The sequence below is a fragment of the Apis florea genome, unplaced genomic scaffold (assembly GCF_048593485.1).
Source record: "Apis florea isolate Af1SG1 unplaced genomic scaffold, ASM4859348v1 contig_3585_pilon, whole genome shotgun sequence".
In the NCBI taxonomy this organism is placed as follows: Eukaryota; Metazoa; Arthropoda; class Insecta; order Hymenoptera; family Apidae; genus Apis; species Apis florea.
Window position 1 is genome coordinate 2278278 of NW_028256788.1, and position 22711 is coordinate 2300988.

The 22711-nt window shown below is 35.7% G+C and overlaps 1 protein-coding gene and 1 long non-coding RNA gene across 3 annotated transcripts in view; one reads left to right on the top strand and one right to left on the bottom strand.

Annotated features, from left to right (window-relative positions):
• Positions 1 to 22711, bottom strand: part of LOC100869951 (uncharacterized) — a 74614-nt gene that overhangs the window by 12589 nt on the left and 39314 nt on the right. Inside the window, exons 6-14 of one of the 2 annotated variants that reach the window (XM_086914141.1) lie at positions 21870 to 22014; positions 19047 to 19443; positions 18211 to 18592; positions 15882 to 16097; positions 14077 to 14601; positions 13737 to 13748; positions 12407 to 12700; positions 11465 to 11768; positions 9206 to 9478 (exon numbers count right to left, since the gene is read on the bottom strand). In XM_086914141.1, the coding sequence (XP_086770267.1) occupies positions 9206 to 9478; positions 11465 to 11768; positions 12407 to 12700; positions 13737 to 13748; positions 14077 to 14601; positions 15882 to 16097; positions 18211 to 18592; positions 19047 to 19443; positions 21870 to 22014 (2548 nt within the window). The remainder of the gene's footprint in view (positions 1 to 9205; positions 9479 to 11464; positions 11769 to 12406; positions 12701 to 13736; positions 13749 to 14076; positions 14602 to 15881; positions 16098 to 18210; positions 18593 to 19046; positions 19444 to 21869; positions 22015 to 22711) is intronic. The other variant, XM_086914142.1, reaches the window with a different exon arrangement.
• LOC147656605 (uncharacterized) lies at positions 18244 to 19735 on the top strand. Its single transcript, XR_015294118.1, has 4 exons — positions 18244 to 18584; positions 18867 to 19005; positions 19069 to 19179; positions 19491 to 19735. It is a non-coding gene; the product is annotated as an uncharacterized LOC147656605 (long non-coding RNA).

A 22711-nucleotide genomic window follows, 5' to 3' on the forward strand; every position in this document is an offset into this window, starting at 1 on the left:
GTGAAAATTTTCGAAACGTTTTGCGTCAATAACATTACGCCGCGAAAATATGAAAAATAGAAAGGAGAAGGTTAATAATAAATTTTACGTGTCTCGATCGTAATCGTAATTTCTTCAAAAGTATTATGTAGAAGAGGATATATATATATAAAAAAAAAATCGAACGTTTGTAAATACGAAAGATTTTTCTTATAAACACGCCTCAGCTTCGTGACCCTGATCGCTATGAAGGCACGATTGGCAGTGGCACGTATTGTTCGATTAATGACAACCAAACCATGCGGTGGCATCGACTTGGCACACTTCCGATTTTATCGTCCCGCCGACGATCACGTTTCTCTATAAATTTCTGAATATCGGAATTGGCATTGTTCCGGCATCCAGTAATTGTTACACTTTACACAAAAAAAGTGACAAAACCGAAAAATAAAATCTACCATACTTCCTTTCCTTATTTAGATTATTCCTTTTTGTTCTGTTTAGCATATTTTTCAATTTTCCTTTTTTTTTTAGATTTCACCAAACACATCGAAAAATATACAAAAGTGTGTATTGCTCACGCAAAAAGTTACATGTGTTTAGTGAAAAAGAAAAGAAAAGAAAAAATAGATTAAAAAAAGACGCTAAAATACAATTTACCTTTAAAAATTATTATTAGACAATAATAATAATTATTATTAAAATACGTTTCAATAATAATTCACTTCACTGATTAGTGAAAATAAATTTTGTCTCAACAAGCGAAGACAAAATGAGATGAATAAATGGAGAAGATTGATCGCGAAATATTTACGATATCGAAAGATAGAGAATATGAAATTCAGATAAATAAAAGAAGGAAACGGATGGATCAATATTTAATTACAAGGATCGTATCCCGAAAGATTGAACACGCTAAACTAATTACAGGTGTATGTACAAGCTGAAACACCATCGTTCGTGTGGAAATCTAATTTTATTGTCATTAAATTAGCGCGCACACCACGAACAAATTTGGATGAAACAAGCACTCTAATGTACGCTACTTGTTCGTAATGGCTTCGATAAATCGGTTACAGAACATACGAAAATCGTATAATCTCGTGTATTCAAATTGGATATTTTCGTCCTGTTGTCTCACGGTCACGCAGAAAATAATTATCGACCGTGACTCCGTTCGGCTTAAGATTCGGCGATCTTTAATTAACAATCGTGGATGGAATTTTTAGAAAAAAAAATTTCGTTTAAAAATCTCGTTCTTCCCTTGGAAAATTTAAATTTATTGAAAAATATTATCGTAACTTATATTACATTGCTGTATCTTTACGTTATCGTTATATCAAATTTTTAAATTCTCTAAAAATGTGAATTTTCGAAGAGAAAAAAAAAAAAAGAAGAAATCTTCGCTCGATAATTAAATCAATACGGAATAATCGTATTTACGTATTTAATACCCAACAAAATGGCGATTAATGGTTGTTGCATAATCATCGTGCGCCGTTCACGTTTTTCATTACACTGTGCTTATCGAAAAAAATCCTATATGTCACTGGCTGCACGAGTTATGCGCTATGACAAGCATTTCATCGAAACGATATTAAAACGAGAAATTTTAATACGATCGAAGAATGCAGTGGTAATTTGTTACCAGACTTTGTATTTTAAATTACAATTTTTATTTTAATTTAATATTAAAATAATTTAAAACGGGTATAAAACATTTTTTTTTTTTTTTTTTATACCTTTCTTCGTTTTTAATGCTTCTTTGTATTTCTAATCTTCTTCTATAATATACAAAAATTGTGTGCCAATTGAATTAAATTCAAATCAATTATAAATTTTTTTAACATTCTTGTGTTATGAAGTTTTGTAAAATAACTATTTTTTTTTTTTTTTTTTTTTTTTTTTTTTAATCAGAATCCTCTGTTTTGGTAGGAAAATTGATCTTGTAAAAATAGTTTCGAAAACGAGAGAAGATCAAGTTTACGGGAAATTTATGGTTTCCCGTGTAAGTCTTTGCACGAGTTTCGAAAATTTTCTGATATCATTACACGTAGCAAGTTTTGCACGCAGCCAAAGAGCAAGGAAGCGAACCGCTTTGGGATACGTTTCATAACACAAAGTTTGACGCCACGGGGGACTTCCTTCCGTCCCGGCAAACATTCGGAATATCAATTTAATTATTCACTTAGGGAATTTCTCCGCTTTTTCATTTCTCATCCTATTTTCTCGAAAGAACGAGTCGTTTTACGAGACGCATGCGTGTCACGATTCGATTCATCGATCGATCGTGATCAAGAGATTAATGATATTGGTGATCGTCCGCGAGGGAATTACATTTGGAAAATTTTCGGTGTACGCGCGATCTGGAAAATTGTTCGTTTCTTTGAAAATTTCAATGTGAAAAAAGTGATCGACATTTCAATATTTTTATAAAATTTTCCAATTTAAAATCAATGAAGAAATTTAAAAAAAATTTGTATTAATTGTAATCCGCAAAAGAATGGAATTCTTCTAATAAAAAATTCTGAAAATAAAAATTTCGTTTTTCTCCATCAACAAATATCGATAGTTTGAACAATATCGAGTGATGGTTTTTACAAATTGCGTGCAAGCACTGAAATAGAAAGATTCTGTCTTCCGTTTCTTCTTTATATATATGCGTGTGCTACATTTACCTTTTGCTTTTCGTTTCATCAAAAAATGGGAAAATACAAGTTCATAGATTATTCGAAACTTATCGCAGTGTAAATGTTTCTTCTCGTTTAATTAAAAATACTCGTACAACGACATACGGTATTCCTTTCCTATTTCTCATTGATTAAAAAAAAAATATTTTTCATTGATAAACGGAGCATACACGTAACGTTATATCATACACGTTAAGTAAGAGATAAATAAAATAATTTTAAGTACAAACGTATAAAATATAAATACATTTCTCATAAATGCATAAATATCCACTAACCGTAACGAATTAAATAATAACACACACATACACACACACAAACGTGGCATCCGTGATATCTGCTTTTACAAAGAACCTTCATAATTACGAGTCGTCTCGTGTCCAAAGAGCAATCAATTCCAACCAATAATAACAGCCGTTATAATTTACCATGGGTCTCGGCGCCAAGTCTCGTAAGGGCCTGTCCCTCCCTGCACCAAACTCTGAGCATACATTTCAGCAGCTCCTCCAAGGCCCTCTTCAAGGACGCATCCTCTCCAACCTCCGTGGAACACTCGGAGGCAGTGCAATCGCACACCATCTCGACCCACGCGACGACAACTTCCGACGAGCCACCGCTACTCCAATTTACAACTTCCGGTTTACAACACCGTGCACGTGATTACTCTATATCACACGATTTGAAAAAGAAAAAAAAAAAAAAATTAATCCTCAATCCTCTTCCCGTTTCTCGAGAAGAAAGGCAGGAAAATTTTCGAACGAAAAACACTTCCAACCACTCGTTATAATAAACGCGATTTATTAAACCAAACGTTTGCAACTTCCGGTTCGCTCAACGAAATTCAGAGATCTTCTCCTATCGGATTCTTCGAGTTTTTTTTTTTTTTATTTTTATATATATATATATATATATATATATATATATATATATATCTTTTTTATCGGGAGAAAACTTTTTTCGAAAAAATAAAAAAAAAAAAATGGGTGCACACGCGCCACCGGGAACGCGGGAGCCGGAGACGAAAGCTCTGCTCTTCCGAGGAGGATGCCTTCAGCCGGCTCGTGGAATGCGACTCGCCGCCCTGACCCACTGACTGCCGGCCAAAAGCTTCTTCCTCCACTCGTCCTCCCCCTTCTTCGCAGCCAGCTGTATTCAGCTTTGGCTTAACTTCGGCGGGAATATTCAGACGGCCGCGAATCTATGCCTCCACGTATATATGTGTGTGTATATGTACATGTGCGTAGAATCCACTCCTCGAATCCATTGCTCGAAATTGTATCTCGATGATACCGGATCGATGCTTCCGGTATGGTTGGGGGGAGGGATGGATGCGGTTTTCGGTGTTATCATTGAATATGGAATCGAGAAGGGCGAGAGAAGGCGAGATTAGGGAGGAGGTCGATTTTCGAATATTTGGTGATAGATTTTGATATACGAGGAGGAGAGAATTTTGAATAATACTAATAACTGATGCCGTTATCGAATCAAATTGTTCTGTTTACGCTCGATCTGTTATTTTATCTCTGGAGGTACACTGCTATTTATACTTGCACGTACAATAAGAGAATAGATCGTTTAATTCTTAAAATTAAGAAATCGTTTATAGATGGATATGAAATAACAAAGTTTCCTTTCCCTGCTTCTCTTTCAAATAAAATTTCACGAAGCGTACTTTACTTGTACATTTTTCATCATACTTCGTCCCCACGTGTTGTTGTAGAGTTATATCGCGAATAGAAAGATTGAACATGTATATCGCGAGAATTTTCCAATTTTTTTCTTCCACGACGATCCTCTCGGATAATATTCTCACGGAAGATAATGGAAATGAAGTAGCAATATTTGGAATAGTCTATTATCACTTGTATGCACAATCGATCTCGAATAACGCTTATAAGGGTAATTATGATAATGAAGCCTCGAATTAGAAACACCTCCATCCATCCGATTCGCGCCCAGGAGCGAAGTCGCGTACAATGCAATACGTAACGCGTAAAATTTAGGAAAATACATGTTCCGATCAAGCAACGACCTTATTCGTCACACGCGCCAAGTTGACGCAGAATCGTAGGTAGAGGAAGCGTTGCTACCTACCAGCCGGACGGACGCTCTTTCTCTCAAGCTACGCCGTTTCGGTTATATTTAGCCCGGGTATTACGCGGTGCTTATTTAAAGAAACGGGAAGAACGATTCCCTCTTTCCTTCTCTTTTATCCACCTCGTCTTCTTCCTTCTTCGTTTTATCCCTCCATTTTCGCAGTTATTCCCTCCCTCTTCCACGGAGAAAGCCATCCGCCACGTCTCCCACCCCTCTTCCAGCCCCCTCTCTTCCTCGTTCCCCCACCTTATGCACGATACACGCTCGTGTATCGTATATCGATATCGAGGAATCGAGTTCTCTCCGTCCCTCTGGCCACGTTTCCACGGCATTCTTTCGCGATGCGTCGCCTTCGTGGAGTAAATTTTAGTTACTACGCTCGTCCTCCTCCTCTTTCATTCCAACTATCTTCATCGAGGATGGAATTCCTACGTTTTCGTCGCGCATTTTGTAGCACTTTGTACTCTCGTGATGAGCAGGGAGGGAGAAGGAAGCGCTTCCACAATCGATGACTCTCTCTCTCTTTCTTCTCCCAGAGTTGATACACTGCACTACTACTACTACTACTACTACTCTGGACTGTTTGTCTTACGTTCGAGTATATGGTGGAAGTTTACTCGCTCGACTTAGCTCGATGGTGAGTTTGTTTAATTAGGTTCGATTCGATTTAAGTTTTTTTTTTTTTTTTTTTTTTTGGGAGGGAAGGTGAGTGATGTATTAGAATTTGATTGATTATTTCCATCTTATTGATTGGATTTTTATTTGTAGGTAAGTGATAAGGTAATTTTTATTCGCTACAAATTTTACGATCTATACAATATTCTGAGACGATTTGAATTTGAAAAAGAGGATGAGGAATTGCTTTTGTAATTTAAAGAATTGAAAAGAGGATCGTGGTTATTGTTCTTTTTTTTTTTTTTTTACACATTTTAAATAATTCCAAATGTATGTTTCTGTTCTTTTCGACGCATATTTCAATCATTCGAAAAGTTTTACAATATTAATGGAATAAAAGTCAAGCATGGCACAAAGATATATAAATATTCATCTATGGAAAGTTGAAACTATATCGAATAGATAAAAAAGTATGGGAAAATAAATATTTTTTACTTCGGTATCACTTTATCATCTTTTTCCATGACAATGTTGTTTCAATTAAATTTGACAAAAATGATTTTTATTCGTTAATTATAAGAAAAATTATTATTTGAATTATATTGATTTTTATATCTTTAATGAATATTTTATTGAATTATCAAATATTTGTTGATATTATTAGCAAGTTTCTCTATACGTTGAAAAAATATGAATGAAAAAATTATAAAAATAGTTGTTCGATTAATAATAATACTTTCCTTGAAAGATAATATTTGAAACAAATTTTTCCTTCCACTAAATTTCCAAATAAAATTATTCACAATTTAAATTGCATTCCTTTCAATAATAAAAGTTAACCTATATCCGTCATACTTAACATTTCACATATTAGTTTTGCTTTTGAATATCTCTCCCTTACCTTCATCTCTCTTCATACCTTGCATACTTATATACATAGTTTGTGATATGAATTTCAAAAGTATGCTATACTTATTTTTCACGATTCCCGTACACCCGTGCGTGCAATATAATTTCTAACTACGTTATAGATCGATATCGATATTTTATATCATGCAAAACTTAATGAATAAAACATAAAATCGACATTTTTTTATATACCAACTTTCACGTTGATCTGGATTCCTCCAAAGGTGTTCCATAAATGTATTACCACCTCACAGTACGGATAGACAGAAGGACGAAAATAAAATAACTAACATCTAAACAAAAGAAAACAGAAAGAAAGAAAAAGAAAGAAAAATTATTCAAATTTCAAAATAATTTTTCGATCGAACAAATAACCAACTTTTTTATTCGTCCAACCAGAGGATTAAGAGTTAGTCCATTAGCAACGTATTAACTTTAGACTCGTGTCGTGAAACAATGAAAGCAACGAGTATCAAGTTAAACAGTCCCATCGTAAATCTATCCCCGTAGCGTAAACTATGTACTCAAGCATCCTCTTTAGTCTCGTGTTACGTGAAAAATTTCGATTTATTCGTGTGACTTATCGGGGATAATTCTTTCCCCGAGTTATAACTATCTCGAGAAGCTTGTCGACACTCGGCACACACAACCTGTAACATCGACCATCTTTGAAGGGATGGTAAATGCCCCTTGCAATCTTCCCGCAGGGCATAAATTTAGCGACAGCTTTAACATGAGTTGCACAATGAGAACGGGCGAATATGGCGAATATTTATTGCAGCGAGCATCGCAGTAGTTCGAGATATCGACCACGATTTATCACGAGTAGCGAAAAATATTCAACTGCGATCAATTACTTGGCCATTTCGTCACAAGTCCTTCTCGTGACAATTTATTCATTTTCTTTGCGAACGTTTCTCTCTATACATTCTTCTTTTTTTTTGAAATTCTATTCCAATAAACGCGATGCTAACTTATTTCCCCGCGAATTTATAATATATTGTAAATTAATTGCAGCAGCTCAACGTAAATTGAGCCATTAACATATTGAAAGCTGTATTTTAGCTGTGCTTAATTACACGCACGCACGTTTGTTGTATATCGATAACGATTGCAACAACAGATTGTCAATAATAAACACCGAATGAATGTTTTTCTATGGCGATCGTTTAACCATCGTTTAGGAAACGGACTAAATTTCCAAGCAAAGAGCAATCAGTTTTTGTGTAAAATACTCTTGATCCCAATTGCGAGCGTCATTGTTAAATATAGTCCGCTAAGTGGAATGTATTTAAAATGGTTTGTTTTCGAATGATCGGCTCAAGCGCATCAGATTTATTTTAAACGAGCCTTTTTTTTTAATGCTGGACAATCACTGATTATCGAGACGTAACGTCTGTCATAAATAGCCTCGTTTATTTTTCGTATTTCGACAAGTGATGATAAATTGCTTAGAAGACTTTTTGAAAATTAGATTCAATACACGTATGTATTATGAAAGAATGTAATTTCTTTCTATGGAAATTTTATTTCTAATTTTAACATAGGATATTTAACTTATTCAAAAGTTGAATGAATGGATGAGAATTTTACGAGATTTGCCTTTTGTTAAGGCATTTTAACAAAGTTACGCGCTGAATGAAAATGTTGAATTCAATTAGCCGATATTATTTTATAAAGCTCGCAATTAATAATTAAAAGAATTTAGATTGATGTGATTAAATTAAATAGAATAATTGCAAGTATGAAACGTTAAATAATTAATCGATGATTAAAAAAATATTAATTGTCGTTACTTTGTAGTAACGAAATTTCATTGAAATGCAATTTGATAGGTTTCAGAATTACAGAATTTAATTATAATTCTATTTGTTATACGAATATGTTTATTTTATATCAAACGAAAACTATTATCGATTACATTACATTTGAAATCTGGCTTTCATAAGCTAAACTTTATATCCACAATATTTGCACAAGCATTCTTTAACGTATAAAAAAAAAAAATGTATGAAAATTGATATTCATATTTTTTGCGCGTTCACTTTTTTTTTTTCATTGATAAAATTTTCTATGAATATATTATTTTGCAGTGTAATAGATACACAAGATAAATTATTCTGTTTCGATAAACTATCAACGAATGAAAAAAAAAAAAAACAAAAATATATTATTAAATTATTATTAGATCCCAAATTTTATAGAAAATGCAGTATTTAAAAAAAATTCTAAAAATCTCTAATGTTTATTGTTAAGAATATAAATATATAATATATAAGCAGCGACATCTATGTTATGGTTACAAGGTGAATTACAAATCGATCGATTTCAGCCTTGATTACGAAAGCCTTCATTTTAAATATTCCAATATTATATTTAGAAAGATAACCTTTACGTTGAGATTTACTCACAAAGTCTGAAGTGTGTCCGTATAAATCGAGGACATTCCATTCAAGATCGATTTTTATTTGTATTAAGAAAATGCAGAAAATCCACGAGCAAGAGAACATGATGTAATCCTACACTTATAACAGAATAAATACAGATTCAATGATAATGATCGTACGTTTAAAATATTGTCCTCTTTATTCTACTCAATTTTTCCAATCTTTTACACCGAACCGAATATTTCAATACCGACTCACGCATATATCATACACCATTACTGCGATTCGATTTTCAAAAATACTATATGAAATATTGAATAAATTTGTCGTTACACGTTTCCCATAATACGCGCAATACGTAATCCTTAAACGCGTGGAAGGGGAACGAAAACACCCAAGCTGCTCTATATAGCCAACTACATAGCTTTAGACCATAAAACTAAAAGCGGAGAACTGTCGTTCTCTCCACACCTAATAAAAGAAGTTGGCCAGCGTGGAATAATGAGAGAATGGTGTGGAACAACTCACCGAAACACTTGGTCTGTATCCTCTTGTACATCTCTCCGCTGATCTTTCGGTGCACTATCCTCTGAGTCGTCGCCTGATACTTTTTCCTGAAGTTTCTCTCGCTCTCGGTCGACTCCTGCGAACCCCTCCTCTCCTTCGCCACGCTCTCCACAATTTCGTCGTCCGTTTCCCTGCCGTCCGGCCTCTTCCACACGTGGCTCTCCTCGAGATCGCCGATGTAAATCCACTCGCTGCTTGTGTACGGCTCCACGTACGTGTCTTCGTCCTCTCGACCTTAAAACAGACATTAAAACGTAAAAACAACGAGTTTGGAGGCAATAAAAAACTTTTCACGAGATAAATTTTCGGGGACGTGTTGTCGTTTCATCGAGAATGAAAGTTTTTTGAAGATATATATATATATATATTTTTTATTCTTCATTACTTTTAATGTTTCTATCTTAAGAAACAAATATTCCATTATCGATGTGTTATTTGAACAAGTAATGTAAATTATAGATACGAATTTTTAATGCAAGTATATGTATCTATAATATATTTAAATAATAATGAATATTCATTCTATTATTATCGAACGAAAATTTTATTAATACGCAGATGTTTTACGTATTAATGAAGGATAAATATTTTTGCGAATTGAATATATTTCGCATATTTCCCAACAATGCTTTTTATTTACGCTTTTATAGAAAATTTTGAATAGAATATTACATAAAGTGACCCGATACACCCTTTCTCGAACGCGTATTCGTGTTATTCGAGCACCGAAATTATATTTTAAATTACATTTTAAGCGTTCAATATTTTTCTTAATCTCTATTATATATGAATGAATTTTTATTAATTTTATAACCAACATATTTATATTTTTTGATTCACTTATCTCCAATTATTTAAAAACATTAAATTTTTTTTTTATAATAATTGAAATTTATTAATCGAGCAATCTCGTAGGCGTGTATAATTATCCTTCCTAATTTTACATCTCGTTCTTTAATGTTTTTTTATTCTGTACTTCTAAATTAGAAATTATTATTCGATCGATCCACAAATGAAAACACCGGGTGAATGAAATAGATCTATTAAAAAAAAAGAAAAAAAAATTAATAAAACTTTGTTTCTTGATTAAAATCGATGGAATCTTAACAAACGGCGGGACGACTAATCACCTTAAAGGAAGACAAATGATACGAGAGAGTCAGGATGAACTTTTTTAATTAATGAACGCCGCGGTATTTCGCTAAATTTTTTTTTTTTTTTTTTTTTGTTTTAAATCACGTTTTCATTAACGTAACTTTTTACAAGGGGGCGATACCTATCCGCTTTTATTATTCACGGATACTTTGTACGCCCATTTACCTTTCATATTCGTGCTAGAATATGAAAGCAGTTAATAAAGTTAATAAAGTTTGCGTAATGTTTTTTTCTCAAGTTCTTTCCTTTTTTTTTTTTTTTACCATCGCAAAAAATGTTTTAATAATAAAATGAAACGCGATAAGAAATAGAAAAAGTTTCGTTGGCAAAATTCTTTTCAGATAATCCTTACGATAATACGATGATAAATTTATCATTTATTGCTATAATCAATAATATTGCTAATACTAAAAAAAAAAAAAAAAAAAAAATTAATCGACTCGATAATTCCAGCGCGTTGAATTCTATTAATTTCAATTTAACATTTTGAAGAAAATTTCTAGAGTCATCCAACAAGCAAAATGTCGTTATTAAGAGAAAGAGATACACGACAAGCCGTAAAACATTTCCTCCGGAGCATTAAGATTTAATACGTCGTCTCACGTCCGATTCTTTTCCCATTACTCTTGCACCACGATGTATATATCACCTTCTCGTATACAATCCTAGATCCACGTATCCCACGAGATTTCTTAGGTCTAATCCCTTTATCCATATCTCTCTAGCAATATTTCACACGTACCAACTCTGTATACGTGTATAAAATTTGATAGAACGTCGTTGAATCAATATACGATAATCACAGTTGGTGAAAGGTTGCCAGGCTCAAATTCCATGCGATTCCATTTCCAATCTTTGCGTTTAAATTTATTTCTCGTGTTAAAGCACAGGCAACAATATCCCAGTTTACTTTACAACACATCAAAATTCATAGAGACAGGATCTCGATCCTGCTTTATGAAATGCTTATGAACTGCTTTTTGAATCTAATCGAATTTTGTAATTGATCCCCAATTATATACGCTTTCCTTAAATATTTTGGCCGTAAAGCGAGGCAATACCAACCGGTGAGGATCTCCAAGCTGACATCGGTGCTCCTCGCGTGAAGCCTCTTCCTCCCGGCGGCAGTGTCGTCGATGGAACCTCTGCTCCCTCGCCTCGAGGCCACCCTCTCCTCCGACTTCGCCCTGACGTCCGACCTGCCCGCGCTGCTGCGCCTGTGCCGCCTGTCCCCACGATCCTCCGACCTGTACCTCTTGTCGAACTTCTTGTACAGCCTGTGGCCGGGCACGTGCTTCGACGTGGACGACCTGTGCCCCTCGGGTGAGTCCGCGAAACCTGCCGGCGGTCGAACGATCTCTTCCGAGACCTCCGAGGGTGGAGCAACACGACGGCACGCACGATAGAGAAAAGAGGTAGATAGACCGACAGATAGAGAAGACAGATCGATTCGAGATTCCATATTTTTTTTTCTTTTTTTTTTTTTTTTTGGCGCTTGCTGGAGATTTAAGTCGAATTTAAACTGATTGATCGGTCGAATAACTTTGTTTCTTTTCGTTTTTCAAGGGAACACGTTTGGGAAGAAATCGATTCTAGAGATTGGGGAACGAATATTAAGCGTATCACGCTTCGTCCAATCGAATTTGTTTTCGCTTCTAGAAATCGACGTTCCAAATGTGTTCCACGATATTCTGGATATAAGAAACTCTAGCCAATCAGCAGAAACAAGTAGGAAGAAAGGAAGAAATTCAAGCAACGATTAAACAAACTACTCTATATATATACTACCGCTTCATCTAGTTCGCGATTATTCGTGAACTATAACGTTGCAACAATACAATCTCGATTCCACCGAAAGTAAAGAGTAAAGGGAGGGAACGAAAACCTGGTAGAAGAGAGAAAAAAAAAAGAAGGCAGCCCCTATCGTGTATCATGCCTTCGAACTTGCTTCCTTTCGTAGGAGGAAACGTTGAGAAACGGTGGTGGTGGTGGTGGAGGATAATTTACCTCTCTGCCGCAGTGGTGGCAATGCGGGGCGTCCAGGGCGCCGATGGTCAAGCATTGGTCCGCACCCTCGCTGTAGAAAACACTGTCGCTGCCGGGGCTGACAGACCTCAACGATTCCGCTGAAAGAGCCTTCAGTCTAGCCTCGGGGCTCTGCGACTCCACGATCACCGCCCTTTGCCCGTTGTGCCCGGGACTTCGTTGATAACGGCCCGGGCTCAACCTTGAACACATTATGTCGTCCGCCGCCCGCGACCTTCTTCGTGGCAGGCTCCCCGTTATGGCCGCGTTCTTGTCCTTAAACGTGTGAAACGTTAGTTATTGGACCCTCACCCTTTCAGCGTCGAACGAGCGGTCGAAGGGAACGAAATTGGGGTAATTTGAAGAAATTGTTAAAAAGTGAATGTCTCGCTGCCGAGTTTTCGAATTTTCAGTGATGATTGCGGTGCACAATTTTTGGAAAATGTGATTAACTTCCTTTCGCTATTACGGGCGACTATCTGGTCAAGATGCCGTGTATCGTATGATTCTTTGGAAATATAGATATTTTTTTTTTCAATAAATACCGTTAAAGCAACGATTTTTTTGGAGCACGCTTTTGCCGCGGCGGAAAAGTCGCCCGTAGTAGCGAAAGGATTACAAATATATCGGGGTCTTGGATCGAAAAGTGGCACGAAATTTTTATTTTTAAATTCGATATATTGGAAATTATATGGAAAAGTGTATCGTCGAAACGAGAGGGTTGGAAGTTTATAATAAAATTCTTAATGAGAGATAATATAAATTTTCTCGGTAACAATATTTCGATTTGTTATTTTTTTCGAGGAATATATTTCTATATATTTTTAGATTCGATCAATTCGAGCACACGTGTCTATGCATCTCTTCGATCGATTCTTTTTTTTTTTCTAATAATTGATTTGTGATGGAGAGGTTTAGTACCACTTTTCCACTCAATTCTACAATTGTTCTCGTGCCAATATTAATTAATTGTGCTTTGAAAGGTTTGATCGAGTGCTTGATCTGTATTTATACTTAAAGTGGGAGTTTCAATTAATATGGTTCTTAAATATATTAATAGATTGCACTATTATTTCATCGCGAAGAGGAAGAAATTGATATTATTTTTTTAAAGAAGTTATATTAAAATATTAAACAACCATGCAGGATTTTAGTTATATATATATATATATATATATATATATATATATATATATATATATATAAATGATACACTTTACAAATTTCACTTTACGTGTAAAACTATTTTTTAACGTGAAAAAACGTAGAAAAGAAAAAAAGTAAGGTTAAAGAATTTAGAAATATGTCTTACTGGAAAATCCCACTGATTGCCAAAAGATAATTTCGAAATTAAATTCCCAGATAGATTATTACAAGAAATATTACAAAAAACAACATTGCATACTACGATTATTCACTCGAAGAACTATATTCGTATTCTCAAAATTTCTAACTCATGAATTTGAAAATATACTTATTTATATATCACATATCACACTCATATCTCGTGTTACTCCAATATTTTTGAAATGCAAATTAGAACACCACGGCAGCGTGGACTCTTTCCTGATGCGAAATAAAACTATTGCAAAGATAAATAAACAAAAAAAAAAAAAAAAAAGTGAACATTTCCTTCGAATGTTCCCATTCACCTCGTTACTCCTCCTCCTTGTGGAAACATAACCAGTCGTCTTCCTCCTCGGACTCTCCCTCGTCCTCCTGTGCCTTGCATCCACTCCCTCGCGATGCAGGTGATGATGATGGTGATGGTGCATGTGATAGTGGTGGCTGCAGCTGGAATCGTCCGAGGTAGGCACGTGGCCGCCATCCTCCACCTGCTCCACCCGCCACTCCTCCTTCTGGGGGCTCCTGCTGCTGATCTGCTGCTGCTGCGCTTGCACCGATTGCTGCTGCTGCTGCTGTTGCTGCGCGATCTCCCGCTTCCTGTTGTTCTTGTGCGGACTCCTCGCGCTCGCCGATTTCCCCCTCGGCCGATGACGGTGGCTCGGCGTCGGGCTCAGCTCCACGCTGTCCCCGTACGGCTCCGCGCCCCGTTCCACGCCCCCCAGAAAGTCGAGGGAGAACGTCTTCCTCCGTCTACGCCTCTCCTCCTCCGTCCAACCGCGCAGATCCGGCGGGGACTCGGCGTAGCCGCCCGAAGAGGAGCGGTGACCCTCCTGCAATCGAGTTATTTCCACGATTGGATACTTTTCGAATCGACCCTCGCCCATTCGATGCTTTGCAAATCGAACAATATTTACGTTTGATTTCTTTTATTTCACGAACAGATTTCTCATGAAGAGTAGAATAATGTATCGTGACTTTATGAAAATGGAGTTAGCCCCGCGATTGACGGTGGATACTTTTCGAATCGACTCTCACCCATTCGGTGCTTTGCAAATCGAACAATATTTACGTTTGATTTCTTTTATTTCACGAACAGATTTCTCATGAAGAGTAGAATAATGTATCGTGACTTTATGAAAATGGAGTTAGTCCCACGATTGACGGTGGATACTTTTCGAATCAACTTTCACCCACTCGGTGCTTTGCAAATCGAACAATATTTACGTTTGATTTCTTTTATTTCACGAACAGATTTCTCATGAAGAGTAGAATAATGTATTGTGAAATGAGAGAGAAAATGGATTTTTTTTTATTCGAATTAGCGGATTGGAAATATTATTTTCAATGTTTTTGAGTTTTAAGGGTGGAATAAAGTAATGAAATCAGTTCGAGCGAAGATGAGAGATTGGCGATAGAGAGAGAAAGAGAGAGAGAGAGAAGGAAAAGTAAGAATAATAGACTGGGAATGCAAGAGCACGTTATTGGGATTTTATTATGTGATAGTTGCCCTGACAAACCGAGGATGCGACGATCTTGATAATTGTATTATTAAAACATCGCACAAAACAACGATATGGACTTTAATATTCAACAAATTTTCTTTCTTCAAATGTAACGATATATATAAAAATCATTTTGAGTTGCAATTTGAAACTGGTTGGTTAAAAAAGTGTCAATTTTTGCAATCGATGCAAGAAAGAAGAAGAAACCGTATTTATATTATCTTTCCTTCCTTGTTAGAATCAATATATAAATTTTATCGATAAATTTTTCTCTCATCCTAACCGCGAAACGTGGATCCGTTCAATCCCAGTGAAAAAAATTCACATTTAATCTTCCAGAGATCGTAGCTCAACTGGAGCGAGACTAATTCGACGTAACCATTAACGAAATTCGAAATTGCAAAATCCGTGAGAGAAACTCTCCGCGAGACAGCTCGTGCAGAAAGAAGAAAAGAAGAGAAAAGAAGAACTCTCATCGTTTCGCATATTTCGTCGCTTTAACATTTCCATATGCGTTGGCGAGCGCAAAGATCGATTTCGCAAACGTGTTCAGAGAAGAAAAATTTCGAAGTTGGCCGATTCGAATTAGCTTAATTATCGTGTCTTACGTCATGATCCAGCTCCGTCTCGGAGGTGTGTCCGCTCGGCGGCGCCGTCCGCTGCTCCAACTCCTGGCCCGGATCTGTCATCGCGTCTTTCAGGTCGTAGCTGCCCGAACTGCTGCTGCTCGTGGACCTAGCTGGTGAGGGGGGCGCCTCCAATCCAAATGGAATTTCCGTTTCCTCCAATATCGGTGGCGGGCTGCACGGCTCTTCAACGACGGCCTGGCCACGACAAACCCAAGCGAGATTTACTCACAGTTTTATTTGTGTTATAGCGGTGGCGTGGAGGAACAAAACGAGAATATTTCACGAACAAAAATTGCGATCGTTGCAAAGTTGTTGAAGCTGTTTGGCCGGAGAAATTTTTTTTCACGAATAAGAGAATTGTTCTCGAATAAATTTGAAATATCGTCGTGTCGAGAATAGATTGCGATCGATGATATTAGGTAAAAATTGTGAAATATCGTTTGACGAGAAAAGGATCGAAACTTTTGCGCATCGTGATAATTAATCTTTATGGGAAATTTATTTTTCAGAGAAAAATCTGGAAGATTAAACGCAGGATTTTTTTATTGTCAGAAAATGATTATAGAATTTTAATTTTCTTTTTCGTGTAACGAAAAATTAAGAACACGTAGATACACGGTTGGTACTTATTTCTAGATTTACACTTTTTTTTTTTTTTTTTTCTTTGTACACACACAGCAAATTATCTTTCTCGCTTACGCGATATTTTTAAACGTACACGTCTCACAAAGAAAGATAAATTAGTTTTCTAAAATATATTTAATAAAAGGAGAGAAAGTTGATTAATCTTATAATATCTATGAATATCGATATTACGCGTTACAATTTTTTTTTAAATTACTTAATTACGACGAGTTGCAGATTCAGACATTCAGATTTTATTATTAATTTCTCAGAAATTTTTTTCTATCCAATTCGTAAATTTTTTTCAACGCTAATGCAAATTTTATCTCGTTATATTTCTGCGACCGTTGCAGATATACCGTATATTCAGATCATTACGTTTCATAAATGCAAAATTTTAACTAATTGACCATTTCTCTGATAATCTGCGATAATTATTTTGTTTATACCAGGCTATTTTAATACCTGTATCTTAATATTTATGAACGAAAGTGTGCACGTTAATAATTCACGTTCACCCCTTTGCCTGGATCACGGTTCATATTTTCTTCACAACCACGAGAATGCTACTGCGTCTAATAAAATATTTAAAACGTGAGAAAGAGAGAAAGAGAGAGAAAAAGAGAGAAAAATATTTCTCTTAAACTCGTTAAAAGAATTTTAAATAATTTTATTCGTTTGATTTATTTTAGAATTATTGAAAATTGATTTAATAAAGAAAAATCGATAACATAACAGTCGATAATTATTGAAATAATTAATGATCGATAATCGTATTTACGGATAATTGAAAAGCTCTACTAAATAGAGTGTAAATATATATACAGGTAAAGAAGAATATATTTCGTTATTTCAATTATAAAGTATCTCTATATAAATCTATCTAAAAAAAAGTATTCACGATCTAAATGTTATATCTATTTTATCTCGTGCTCCCCTTCTCATTCGCTATCTTTGCGAAGAATTTAATTCGATTATACCGAAATGTTTTCCTTTAATTTATCCTTCATTAATTATCCCCCTTCGTATAATTTCAACTTTTAATATATTTCCTCGATTTCCCCCGCACATACTTTTCTTACTGTCGATCATAAAAAAGTATTTTTCTCCCCATTTTCTTATTTATGCACGAGTAGTGTTCCCTATTCAGACGAGCCTGTGTATTCCGTATTCATTACACCGATATGTGCCGCAAATAAACATCCAAGATTGTGCACGTTGCTCGAATATCAATGAACCGTATCGGCCTCTAATTGCGCATCTTTCACGAGTAGTGCGCTCTACACAGATAACTGCTAAACGAAACCTTACCTTGTTTCAAGAAACCTATTATATCGACGATACACAAAACACATACACATATATATATATATAAAGAAAACTACGCGATATCAATCTCAAAACTATTAAAAAAAACTAAATTTAAAAAGTCAAAAAGACACCGATTATAATTCACCGGGTATAAAATCATAAAACTTAAAACTTAAAACTTGCAAGAGAGAGAGAGAGAGAGAAATTGTAACGATTCGAAAGAAATCTCGGAAGAAACTCGGCTCGAAATGAAAACTTGCCCCATATATATATATATACACACTCTTATCGACAATTTCTTTCGAAACTTTTCTGTTCGACAAAAGGTTGGCGAACTCGGTGGAAAGAAAAGAGAAAGATAAAAGAAGCTGACCTCGCTGCGAGCCAGGCTGTAGATGGAGCTGGCGCTCTCGAAGGAGCTTCCCTCCGCGGCAGTGGCTGTGGCCGAGGCCGAGGCCGCTGCGCTCGAGGTGTGCGGGGGCCTCGACCAGGAGCTGGTCGTTGCGGAAGTGCCCGTAGTGGTCCCGGTCTCGGTCGAGGTGTTGGCAGTGACGTAGTCCTCGGTCGTCGAGGTTTCGGACAGATCCGTGTTGGTTCGACCGCCCGAGTCGGTCCGCGCCAGGCTCAGCCCGAACTCGCTCGAGGATTGCGACTGGGGCTGGGACAGGGGGGGCCCGGGGCTTGGACGACGGAATCCGCCTCTCGGCCTTCCGTTCATCGACGTGACGCACGATTCGACGCTGAGAAGTAATTGCCTTTAAAAATCGGATCGTACACGGGGTCGTCTCTAGCACGGGCCGACGTTAGATGGCGTTGATGTGAGCGGTGTGCGCGCGTATGCGGTGTGTGTTGATAACCTCTCTGGCTAATCCCTCCCTACTTTGGAACTCCTTTTCTTTTTTTTTTTTTTTTGGTCGTGTAACTTTCGAGAGGTTAGGTTAACTACGTTGTGTGAAGTTGTTGTTGTTGTTATTATTATTATTATTATTATTATTAATTGAATGAAAAGAAGCGCGTTTTTCTTTCTAGCTATTCGTATCGAGGGAGATCTGTAACATGGCAGAGGGCTAAACATCTTGAAGAATAGAATTCTTCTTTCAACGATCGAGGCCAAAACCTCCCTTGAGTGTGTTCGCGTGAAATTTAGGGGGATTTGCGTGGCCTCCAGGTAATATGGATGTGATGAGGTAAGGTCCAATGATACATTACCTTGGCGTTAACGGTTGAATAGGCGTGGCAGCCTCGAGGCGTATCCTTGGACTGGATGGGCGCGATTCCATCGTCTCCTCGATATCGAGCGCCTCGGTATCCATCGAGGAACGTTGCTGGTGCTGGAGGAGCAGTAGGTGCCTTCTCCTCGAGGACGGTGTCAAAAGGGCCAACGAGTCTGCCTGGAGCACGGTCGCCTGAGACTCGTTCCAAATTCCGTCGCTGTGGTCCCTCGTGACGTCGTTCGTTAACGAATCGCTCGATGCGAACGGAGATGTGATCATGCCGGATATCACGGTTCCAGGCCCGAAAAGTAACGGGCAAATTTGCCCGGTTTGCCGCAATGGCCGTGTCGGCGACTCGTAGTCCTTCGGGCTTTGTAAAATCCTTCGTGGCGCTGCAACAACGTCACCTTATTATTTAATCGAATTATATTTATTTTAGATTTGACAAGACAGATAAATGGATAATTCGAAGGATTAATATGGAGAAAAATTAAATTTGCTTGTTCCGTTTTCGAAAAATGTAGGATTGTTCGAGTATTCTGCGAATAAAATCTTTCTCTGTAAATAATGTGAGACGAATATGCGATAACATATTTGAAGCAAATATTTTAGGAAGGAATAAAGACGAGATAAAGGTGATACTACTCGGATCAAGTTCTGTATCCCTGCTCTTTATTTGCTGCACGATTTGTTCTCTTACCCAACTCGCTGACCCGTGCTTTCACCTTAAATCCGATATTTGGACTGGCTAGCTTTCGTACTAAATTGTTTGAAAAATTTGACGGCTTTCGAACGTGTATGAAAGTCAAAGTTTAAAATTGGCTATTGAAGGTAATGGAAATAAATGTAGGAGGAGAAAATTTTTTTTTTTTTTTTTTGGAAAATAAAATTGATGAGCGAGGAATAAACAAAAGAAATAAACCGGACGCGGATATATATATTTTCACGGAAAAAGTTTTATAAAATTGTAATTTCGACGTGTAATTATTACTTTTCATAAAGCATATTTATATTTTCGCGTTACTTTATTAAATTTTGGAAAATAAGGAAAGGATAATTTTGCAAAATTTAAAATTTGCGAGTGAAAATATTGAAAATTAAAAATATTCGTTGGAAATTTTGTAATCAAATTCTTATAAATTTCTCGATCATATTTTTAATCGTGAAAATAGATGAGCTAGCAATTGAACTGAATGAAACTGAAGAGAGAATTTTTATCAATTCCATTGTCGTGACATCAATTCGTTTTACAAAATTAATTTTGATTTATTTTAATATTGCCGTAACAACAAGTCACGTTTATGAAACATTTTGTATCTGTCGTTTATGTAATGTAATTTTTTTAATTGCTTGCAAAAATTCCTATATTTCATACGAAATTATACATTTAGCAAAAATTAAAGTTAAAACTAAAAAATTTAATGACAATTTAATATGTGACACGTTAAGCTGTAATTACGAAAAATATTTTTTTCCATTTTTTTATATTAATAACATTTGTGAATGTAAAGAATGTTTCAAAAAAGTTTTATAGAATAAAAAGTTATTAAAAATATATATATGAAATGTGAAATAATATCCCAATTATAAAATAATTTAACTTCGTTACAAACACTGTTATATGTTTAGAATGTTAATATATTGCATGAAACATTATTATTGGAAGATCGATTTTAGAAAGCAAACATAAACATTAGTATGCAAAAATGTTGATTGAAACTTATTTGCAACTTTATAAGAAATTGAAGTTTAACAAAGTTAGACGAGACGAGACGAAGATAGAGAGGGATAGCTGCTCTTTCGTTACACCAACGTGCCACAGCGTGGCGCGACATGTCGTTCTCTGTCTCGCTTCGATACAAATCTAAATTGTTTATAATTAACAAATGAGCATCGAGCAACATTTTTCGTATTTATTTTGATTTTTAACTCTCCAATAATATATCACTCATGTATTAACATTCTGTAATTTATTATTATCATGAATTGTGTATTATTTGACATTGATATACGGTTAATAAATTGAAAGTTTAAAACATTTGCAGAAATGGCATAACAATGAAAAATAAATACTTATGTACGTAAAACGTAAAATTTTTACGTGATTTAAGTTAACTATCTTTTTCCCTTATTCAAAGCATCACCTACGAAACTGTTAAAAGCAAGAAAAAGAAAGAAAAAAAAACAATCCAATCTAACTGAGAAAAAGTCTTTCTTCGAGCATGATACAAGAATATAAATCGTCGAGAGGCGAGATAAAGAAGAGTAGAAACAGGGAAAAAAGCAGGATATGCACAATAGTAAGAAATAGAAGAAAATCTTGCCAAAAGACGAAATTTAGAAATTTCGTGAAAATATTTCAGAATCAGTAATATAATTTTCGATAAAATTAATTCGAGTAACCACAAATATATATATATATATATATAAATCTTATTCCATTCCTAAGAAATATATTCAAAACTGTAACTCGATCTTATTAATTATTTAATTATTGAAACAAATGAATCACAGACAAGCAAATATGATACTTATTATTATATTTAGAAAAAGAAAAAAATGTAATTCTTCTAATTCGTCCTCTTTTCCTTTTATCAAAGCAAACAATCAGAAAATGAAGCAGCGTTACAACTCGAATCCTTTCGACTTTATTCCACCTTTATTATTGTAAAACTCTAAAAAAATATCCTACGATATTCCGCCACTCTGAAATATCCTTTGTTCAAGAAAAACATCGCCGTGCGAAACTTGTGCGAAATTCCACGATAAAATTCCGCTTATTGCATAAATAATAAAATGGATCATATTCCTCCTGTACCTGATACCGCTGTCGGCGATGTAGGGGACGTGGGGAGCGATCTGGGTAGCATAAAATCGTCGGATGCCAATCCTTGCACGCCATCTTCCAACGATACGCTCCTTTTGCGGAACAGTCCTCGCCTGATGAGATTCTCGTGAAACTCCTGCAACGTGTCGTACATGAATATCGACGAACATGGTGATGATACGCTTCCAACGAATAAATTCTCGATCGAAGGAAGAATTTTCTCTCTCTCTCTCTCTCTCTCTCTCTCTCTCATGCTTTCTATATTCGCGATTTTTTTCGATGAGAGGAAAGGAAAGGTTCGAGTTGGTTATCGATTTCTAGTCTCTTCGAGTTTCGAGGCTCGAAAGTCGCTCGAAAGGGAGGCCTATGGCGGGCTTCTGAGTAGCCCTCTGGCGGAATTCGCGAGCTCGTAGAAATTTTTTTTTTTTTTTTTTCAGACGTGTACGACAGAAGAGGGACTGTCTGAAGATGTATAATAGTAGGTGGATTTGTGAGAATTTTACGACGGTGTAGAAAATGTTTTTTTTTTTTTTTTTTTTTTACTGCTTTATGAATGGAAACTTTATGAATGGAACTTGGGAATAGTTTTTAACGTGTTTGCAGTCGGTTTTATTTTCTCAGCGAGAAGTAAGAAGAAGAGAGGGAGAGGTTTAAGAGATGGAAGCTTTTGGAGAAACTTGGTTGGTTTTCATTTTTTTTCTTTTTTTTTTTTTTTTCACTTTTTGTGTTATTCAATACGCGTGTTGTGAATAATAAAATTTTTTCATGAAAGATATTTTTGTAATTGAGAATATGATTCAACTGGTGAAATGTTGAAGCAAAAAAAAAAAAAA